Source organism: Rutidosis leptorrhynchoides, chromosome 11 (assembly GCF_046630445.1).
Source record: "Rutidosis leptorrhynchoides isolate AG116_Rl617_1_P2 chromosome 11, CSIRO_AGI_Rlap_v1, whole genome shotgun sequence".
Classification (NCBI taxonomy): Eukaryota; Viridiplantae; Streptophyta; class Magnoliopsida; order Asterales; family Asteraceae; genus Rutidosis; species Rutidosis leptorrhynchoides.
This window is the reverse complement of record NC_092343.1, coordinates 43,620,806-43,630,382: the sequence shown is the minus strand read 5'-3', so window position 1 is coordinate 43,630,382 and position 9,577 is coordinate 43,620,806. Positions and strand designations below refer to the sequence as shown.

The 9,577-nt window shown below is 35.6% G+C and overlaps 1 protein-coding gene across 1 annotated transcript; it reads right to left on the bottom strand.

The window, feature by feature from the left end:
• Positions 1 to 513: 513 nt before the first annotated feature.
• Positions 514 to 5,524, bottom strand: LOC139874500 (B3 domain-containing transcription repressor VAL1-like). The gene is made up of 13 exons (XM_071861925.1): positions 5,412 to 5,524; positions 5,057 to 5,214; positions 4,300 to 4,381; positions 4,121 to 4,231; positions 3,518 to 4,026; positions 3,230 to 3,332; positions 2,976 to 3,150; positions 2,350 to 2,489; positions 2,041 to 2,274; positions 1,576 to 1,625; positions 1,206 to 1,319; positions 956 to 1,023; positions 514 to 812 (listed from the first exon to the last, which is right to left on the bottom strand). The coding sequence occupies exons 2-13, from the start codon at positions 5,179 to 5,181 to the stop codon at positions 514 to 516; spliced, it is 2,010 nt and encodes a 669-aa protein (XP_071718026.1). The 5' UTR covers positions 5,182 to 5,214; positions 5,412 to 5,524.
• Between the last annotated feature and the right edge of the window lie 4,053 nt (positions 5,525 to 9,577).

The following is a 9,577-nucleotide window of genomic DNA, read 5'->3' as shown; positions in this document are numbered from 1 at the left end:
GTCCACCATACAATCTTTCATATATAGATGCCAGAATATATAAGACATCAAAACCCGACAGATTATAGTTTCATTAACGGTTAAAACTCTAGATATACTTACTATTAGGTCAAAGGGCAAAATGGGGAAAAAAATAACCCCGAAAAGGCCAGAATTACCGATCAACGATTTATCACGAGATCAACTTTCAACGACATTGTTACTTGTACCATTTGGTACAACCCCCACAAGCACATTCTCTGAAATGATAGTAGATGCATTGACAGCTTCAGCTATACTCAACTCTTCTTCATTTGGGTCAAAATTTAAATCCATTTCTTGACCTTCTTTAACACTGCTCTCAGTCATCATTTCGTCCCCCGTTTTAGTCCCAAGCGGGACCCGCGATTTCTGGGGCATTTCTTTTGGGTGCTGATTCGTACACCACCAAAATTATCCATACACCACTAAATATGCAATACAGTTTTGTACTGTACAACTCTCTAAAGCATATTTAGTGGTGTATGGATAATTTCAAGTAGTGTACGAATCAGTCCCCATTTCTTTTTCTTTCTCCTTTTCCAATAGTCGTTTTTTCTTGGTTAGCATCATGGTTTTGAAACGGCGTCTGACTGTTGAACAGACGGTACAAATGCAATCTGATTTGTGTTTTCCTTTTCCACTTGGCGGTTGTATACAGACGATGCAACTGCAACCGGGCCGATGACGTGGGTGTCGTGTGGTTGGTTCATTAGTGTCTTCACCTAACCCGGTGGGTCCCACTTGTGGTTCTTTTGTTATGCAATTTACTGTAGTTTTTCGCTTCTTAGATTCTGCAAAGAATGCGATGAAATTCAAATGTTCCAAGTTATTTATATAACTCAAAAATGGCCATTTTAAGATAGGATTGTAGTATTTTATATTTGTACCCAAAATAGAACACCAACTACGTTAACAGACAGTATAAAAGTCGTACCTTTTCCAAATCTCGAGATCTTGTCCAAATCCCTGATCCGGTCATCTTCAGCAGCTGAACAGGAACACCTGGTGCATGTCATGTACTAAATCATCCACGTATATATTTCGGGTCAATACAAACCGACCCAGACTTGCCATTCAGTTTGAGTTATTTACAGATACAGAGTAATGGGGTACAGTTACAATCTTTAACCTTAAAATTACTACTGTAACATGAAAATAGAACATGAAATGTAAATCTAAAGTACCTGTTTGGATCTGAAACATTATCAGAACAAGTCCATTTGAAAGGAATAAGAACATCCAAAGATACGTTTCGCCATTTAGAGCAACTATCACACTGAACCCATTGTTCCTGTAACCTACAGAATAATAATAATAAAAATAATTACATGTAAAAGAAATCTATTGGAAGAAATGATCTTTTTAAATAGAAAAATAAGTCAAGATGCTTAACACACTAGGAAGCAAACTCTATGAACAATTACAAAAGAGAAATTCAATATTAAAACTTGAAGCAAACTAATCCGCCATTTTATCTGAGAAAAGACTATTCTGTTGACTTTGGGAGTCAAATATTACATGACAAACATAAAGAGCACATTTAGAAGGATTTACCGGGATGCATTCGTCTTGAATATGGTTTTTTTCCCAAACACAGGTGGTTCCTGAATAAAAATTACACAAAATCACCCAAATGACATGGTAGAAACATAATAATGTAATAAAGATAATAAACTTTACTCAATAATTTACGAATGGGTTGATCTGGTTACCTCGAACGTCAATGGGCAAAATAAAAATTTATGCTTTTTAATTAAAAAAGGTCATTTAAAAAGGATATACGTCTATATGGGCCGAACAAGACATTCTTTAAATGCATACAACCATCTGAATCATTTCATTTGAAAGGTAAGATTATCGTTTTATTGTTACTGTAGTTTAAGCAATCAAAATTATCAAAGTAATGATTCATAAAAAAGATTTGGACAACATTAACCGGAAAAATCACATATTTCGACCCCTTACCGAACCGAAATATCTAAAATAGTCTTAAAAAAAAGATTCATACCACATACTTACATCGTATTCTTCGAATTCACAACTCCCTATCACAACAACAGTTCGCCTCAATGATGGTGGCTGGAGATATTCTTGAGCTTCTTCCCATGTAAACTTCAGTTCGATTGCGTCTTCACTATTTATATGCAGCCGTTTGTTTTTTGATCCTATATTGCGGGCCATTGTTTGCTCTTGAATTACTGATGGCTGAGCTGAATTTTGCTTACTCGATTCTTCATGCTCCATATTCAACGGCTAAAAAGGTAATTGTAGTAAACAAATGCGACTTAAAATGTCAAACATATATTAGTCTAAATATCAAAAACGTACTATTGGTGAGTTTTCACTTGCGGTACAAACAGTTGATAAATCGTTAACTGCATTAGGTTGAGTAGTTGCTTTCACAGACCTTGGAGCCTTTCGAAATCCTATTAAAATTTTATCTTCTTGATCCAACCGGCTAAATATTACTGTAAAAAATTTGATAAAACAAACTGTTAAAGTTAAGGTAGAGTTTTTTTTTTTTTTTTTTTTTTTTTTTTTTTTTTTTTTTTTTTTACGAGGAACCCCCTAGCGACGAGCCATAATGGCTCCCCTCTAGTTGGTAAACCCCGGGTAAACGGCAAGCCAGGCCTCCACCGCTACCAGGCAAATATAATATGATCAACGCCGTACAATATGATCTTAAAAAAATAAGGACGGCAGGACGCATGCAGTGACGATTCTGGGATCAAAACTCAAACGGGTCCTATACAATTTGAGTGGTACTTTGTAATTTTTTATTCTATGAATAATGACTGTTTACTTCCCTAAAACAACTTATTTTAAGAATAGATGAGGTCCTATCTTTAAATTAAGTGGCCCATGAAATATTGACGCATAAAACCTCCTAAATAATTTTTTGAAAAAGTAGATATAAAAAAAGTGTTTTTAAAAAATTTAAAAAAAAAGTGTACCTGTGTCCCCAGCTTCCATTTGCATATTTTGTAAGCAACGGGTTACACCCTCTAAAACATACATTCGGCTGTTATTATTTGTCCAAAATCTGAACTGAAACGTCCATTCTTCCCCTTTTACATCACGAATTGTAACCGGTACACCTTCTGAACTATCAATAGGCGGAAAATACGCCTGCACCGATATATTATTATCAGTAACAGTGCATATAACAAGATAGAAAAAAAGTCAAAGTAAAAGAAAGTCAACTGACTTCAGCACATGCTTTTGGCAGGACCAAGCGACCAATTCGACTGGCATCACTTGCACTTAGAACCTTCTCAAACAATGGTGTAATAGTGCAGTTTGAGTGTAAGCTAGAAAATGTTAAAGGTAAACATAAATTTTGTAAATATAAGTTCACACAAGGGTGCTTATGCTTATTTTTCTATAACAATGGTAGTGCATAACCCACCCAACCCAACCCATTTCGACCCGGGCAAAAAGTAACCAGTTCTGCTACCTTTAAATTAGGTGCATAACAAAATATAATAAAGGATACTCCCCAGATATTTGCAACAGTTCTTGATCAGTGATCCTTGGCCAGTATCTTGGAAGCATATGATTACGAACTCGTCCTTCAGGAGGCGGTTTCGCAACTCGGTTATCTGAACCTACTACACCTTTGTTTGGTTTCGATGTTTTTGGAACCATATGACGTGGTTTGTTTTTGTTCTCTTGGTTAAAGGAACTAACTTTTTCTTGTACTCTTTGTTTCTCAGCCACGTTTAAAATAGGATGTACAGTAAACCCCAAAGATTGTTGAGAAGGAGGTTTTATTATTAATCTAGATCCGATATTTTGCTTGTTGTTATTATTGGCTATGGTGGCTAAAGGTGATTGGTTTGTAAAGATTGAAGGTAACGGTAATATGGTTTTGAGACTTGTTCCAACGTCTTTATTAGTAGAGCAACGATGGCCGAATTCTGCAGACGACGTAGAAGCTTCAGTTCGGTTAATCAAAATAGACGGACGCCAATTGATCGAAAACTGACTGAACCCATTTGGAGTCTGAAATATTTAAGTTTATACATCAATTAAAAGATTCCACATTTAATACAACAATTAGGATTTAAGGCATTTTAAGTTCTTAAGAGCAACATACCTGTTTCAAAGATTGGGTTTTTTGGGCTCTTACGCAATCTATACAAGAAATCCCTCCCGTATCAAGGTATTCGTGAAGTAATCTTGAAACAACACATCCACAGTGAACAGGCTGCAATGGCAAACTCGGTATTAAGTTTATAAATTATAAAGAGTAGAAGAAAACGTATGAAAAATTACCTTCGCACAGAATTTGCATTCTCTCCAACCCGATTCGTTTAGGTGGAAACGTTCGCAGTATCGTACACTATCATATTCAATTCTGCATTAATCCAAATAGATCATATCAACGTATATATATTTAGCAATAGTCATAAATACAACAAAGTGAATGATGAACAAAACAAGGGGCAGGGGAAAAAACCAGTACAATAATTGACGATATTTTGGATAAATTACCTATACAGACACAAACGTGACTACTATGATTAAATGCCGTGCTTTAATTGTAGTTTGTACGTGTGATTGACAGTATTGTGTACCCGATGAACAGATACTTGGAAGACATGACCAAGTTTGATGACAACATGTTATAGGGAGTTGGCAATTCGACCCATTTGGGTAATGCAGCATCTCAAACGGGTCAAATGGATTAAGCAAATATAAATTACTTCGTTAGGAGTATATCACTAAGCTTTATTTTTCATTCTCCAGGAAAAAAAACACATCTTGAAAAAATGAACAACTTTAATACATAATGTTAGGGGAAAACAAGTCAATTACTTTGTATGTAAATAATGTAATTTATCATATTTTCATATTACCATTATAATCAATCAAAAATTCAAAATTAGGGTATTTAAAATCTGAATACCAGCATGATTGCATGAATAGATACAGCTAAAGGTGTAAACTTTGTGATAGTAAAAGGGTAAAACTGGAATTAAATTGATTTGAAATTGAAATTGAAATAAAAATAAAAATAAAAAGTCCATACCCACAGGCGTAACAAAGATTAGCAAAGCCACCTGATTTCATGGGCCAACCTCTTCTCCATAAAAACGACGCCGTATCTCCACACAATCCGTTCATACAAATCTTCACCGGTGATATCGACGACATTTGACCCCCAAATTTCTCTGATATTATGATTTCCTTGCAAATAAAAATAGTAAAAGCCCTAAATTTAAAACCCTAACAAAACTTACAAATCAGAACTATAAATCAACAAATTAACAGATCACAAACGACGATTAAGCTTCTAAACGCTAGTAAATTGACTAAACAGAATTCAATTTTTGAAATCTAAAAGTACACAATACACTCATATATAATAAGTACACAATGCTTACAGATTCTGACGCTGACGGTCGTAACGGCTGTGGACGGAGATGAAGGAAGAGGAAGGTGGTTGACGGAGGTAGATGGCCGTGGAGTTAATTTGACGAACAGTTGAAAAGAAAGCATGCACGAAATGCATGCACGAGGGTTTTGACTTTTGGGATGAAACTTAGATTATATAGAAGTTTTATTACGTAGATATAAAATATATATTTATATTTATATTTATGATTTTTTAATTCATTACCAAAATAGAAACCAAAATTCATTTCTTTTTCTTTATCTTTTGTTGTTGTTGTTGTAAGAATCTTGAAATTAAAAGTTTTTGACACTAATATCATGTTTTTATGTAGATTTATCATTTAATTTTTTATTTATGTCTTATACGAGAGTATTTTGTGGATTCTTTTATAGTTTTTATTATATTATAGTTACTACAATAGTTTATAACCAGGAGGTCCAAAACCCGCGACTTGATGAGACTTGAACATTGATAAAATATAAAATATAACATAGGATAGGATTTATATTTAAAAGAAATATATAAGAATAAACTTATAAACGTAGTTGAAATATGATCAAACATATTTTCACATGGTTATGATGATGAACCTACGCTTGAGTGCAATATGTAGAGTTTAAGGACAAACATGATTTGAACCTCCGATAATAGTCGTGGATAACCCACGCCTGAATCATTATTGATTTCGGCATGGTAGTCGAACGTAAGTCCACCAACAACCTATCATACGAAGTTGAGTGGCCGTAAGACATGAAGGATTCATAGTTCATAGAACATACCTGTGATCGTGATGATTGCAAGGATACTTGTTCTTTCAATGTATGCTTTGTACGTACGAAACGTGTATCCTCTTAGGGTTTTAGGATCATGTATTTAGAAGTAAGTAATTAGGTTTTGAATAGAATTCTATTACCATACAATTCGTAATCCATTCCATAACCAACTTGCGTTAATTAAGGAAACCGAATAAAGGATTGATCTTATTGTTTTACTTGGTTAACAAGGTAGACGTTTGATCAAGTCAGCAAAAGAGGCATCCAATGGTATAGGCGCATAGAAAGCGCGGCTATACCCTTGATCCGTCATTGACGTATAGACGTTAACTAATACGCAAGCTATGACTTGATGCGTATTCCACATAAGCATGTGTATATGCTTATCATTAAGTCCCTCAAGTTCAGTGTCATATACAGTGACAACATGTGTATGACGTTGAACTCTAATTACATTGGATAAGATGTCGAATGTGTAGTTCATTTCAAAATTCAATTTTTCCAAAAACAGCATGGTAGGCATTTAATGTGATGTATGCGTCCAGTCGTAAAAATGTCGTTTCAGTTCTGCATCCTACACCCGAGGTGACAACTGTCACTGTTACTCGAAAAGGTAATGATTGTAATTATATAACTGACTAGCTTTGTTATAGTGCACCGAGCGTCTAATCAAAGGTTTACCACAAGATTGTGACACATGTACGCTCACAGTTAAAACCCGATGGGTATTTGACACGTTTTATCCGACTATAAATACCTAAACCATTGATTGACTCGGTAAATGCATACTTCACAATTATTCAAAAATCTCTCTCTTTTCTGACAACTAGTCATACCGCTGTTCAAGCTAATCCGATGAAGTTCCGTATCCTTTTCCTTCTTTATTTGCTTCATTTACACATATTTTTATTCGCAATATCGGTTCCAATTTAATGATTTTCGGTTCCAAGTTGAAGATTTCGTGATGATATGTGTTAAAGGTTGAAGTTTTTGGTTCGTGAATGATATTTGAAGAGTTTTGGATATTTTAGAGTTAATTTGGGCAGACTACAACCTCCCTAGGCACGGTTGCAAGTCCCCAAGCTCCCTTAGCACGACTGGTGTCAAACACAATGCACATAAACAACATATAAACCACAGATCATGAAATTATCTAATTATCATGACAACCATTATCTAAACATGTCAATAGTATCAAACTAAAGCAAGGTAATAAAATAAACCACAGTAGCATGACATGCAATTTAAACTCTATCTGGAGATAGACCCACTCACCGATCACCAACTACAGCTCAGTTATCTAACTTATGAGCTTCTTCATTGTTCTTATCGCATGAGAACAATATAAACCAAGTTAGTATAGTGCTCTAATAAAAAATTAGACACACATGCAGCATAACGGCTAAAACCGACACTTAACATAAATTTCCCCAAAATCACACTGTCGGTAGTCTATCCTAGACATTCGGTCGACTCTCTCTAGTCCGACGGTCCACTGTCTAGTCCGACGGTCGATTGTCTAGTCTGACGGTGGACAGTCTCTACAAACACAAACGATCGACTGTCGACTGACACACGCCGACAGTCGATTGTCTAGATAATCGGTCGACTGTGTTCTTCAGCTGCAGCAGCACCACCAAACTCACGTGTTTGAGCCAAAATTCACCAAATTTCGATCCTGAACTCGATTTTGACCTCAAAATCGAACACATCTTGTTTATAAAACCTTTTGGGACATAAAGCCACTGACTTTTTCACACAAACAACATCAATTTGCAAACTTTTGACCCAAAATCACCTTTGGCAAAAACTAACCAAAACACCCACTTTGACAAATGATTTGGACATGAAAATGAACGATTTATACCTTTTTTGAACTCTTGAAATCACTAGACACAGATTACCAACACAAGCAAGCTTCCGAAACAAGATTTGATGATTGGGGTTTTCAATGTGAGGAGAAGTTAGGTGCGTGAGTGAGAGAGAGTAGAAAAGATAGAAAATGAGATGGAAATCAGCTGGTACCTAACTCTAAAAGAGTTAAAACACAATACCCTTCGACACACGGGTATTTACCAGTTATTTGAAATATTTTGTACCTCGTTAGGCGGTCCTAACGGTGTCCAAATTAAACAAGGAAACATGTTCTTTGACCCTTGTCACAAACTAGTCTTAACCAAATAATCATATAACACTAAACACATAAACAAAATAAAAGCATGTAATTAAACACATATAAACCTATGGGAAAAAATTGTCATCTTACGTCTAGCCCATGTTTCTGTGTGTTACAACATCTTACAACAACTGTTGTGCTTCAGCATGTGCTTACTATGCTTATATGCTAGTGGCTACATATGCATAGCTCAAGGCCAACCTTGTACTCCTAGTGTCTAGGCAAGTTTCTATTACAAAAGCGTACCGGAATCTGTAGTGTAGGTTGACGTACTACAACTGTTGTGCCTCCATCAAGCGCACTACGTATCCGGTAGAGTTTTCTTACCAAAGAAGGACACATATAGTGTATCCTGAATTGGGGTTCGCGACTTCCTAATAACAGAGCCTATATCCACTTTCTATTACTTGGAAAATCGATTGAGTTTTAATCATAATCGTAAAGCATTTCAACGACATCTCATTATTTCAGCATCGTAACTAACTACGTCGTAACATACACTTAAAGATAACTACTCGCTAATCATGACAACAATATCAACTATCATAATAATGAAAACACTATAACAGATAGATAAAAGGGATAGAAGTACTAGTAGATTATTCGAGTTATGAAAGTACAAAAATGACAACTACAGACGCACCTCCAATCGTTTATAGACTCCGTTTAACGCCTACTCTAGGTAGTTGTCGCTAATCGATAATTATTTCATAATCCTAGAGGTAGAAACTAGATAGAGAAGTGAATTTGATAGAATAGTTATGTTTTGAAGTGTACATAAAATGAGAAAACAAGTGGCCTTTAAATAGGAGACTTCTAACCCTGGCAGGCTGTATGGACTGGCAGGCCGTGTGCACTGGCCGTATTCCATGGTCGTGCACACTAGCAAGCACTTTTCCTTGACCGTGTGACTCTGATCATGGCAGTTTGTATGGGTGGTGGTAGGTCGTATGGCTAGGCCGTGTGCCAAGGTCATTTAGCTCTGGTTCTTCAGTTTCCGAGATCGTAACTTGGTTTTCACCGTTTTCGCTCTAGATTCTTCGTTTTAAGTATGATTTCTTCTATTCTTCTTGAAATGTCTTCGTAATCACTTGATTTACAATATAAAGCAAACAAACGCTTATTTCTTCGATAAAGTTAATTACTTTATTGTTTTAGGGCTTAATATCGGGGGTAAAAACATGACTTTTTGGTTGATATCAACCG

Coding starts and splice junctions, on each gene's coding strand:
- LOC139874500 (XM_071861925.1), bottom strand. CDS start 5,181: ATGTCGTCGATATCACCGGTGAAGATTTGTATGAACGGATTGTGTGGA. Junction 4,232..4,299: donor AATGCAAATTCTGTGCGAAG/GTAATTTTTCAT, acceptor TTGCCATTGCAG/CCTGTTCACTGTGGATGTGT. Junction 3,151..3,229: donor TGCCAAAAGCATGTGCTGAA/GTCAGTTGACTT, acceptor ATATCGGTGCAG/GCGTATTTTCCGCCTATTGA.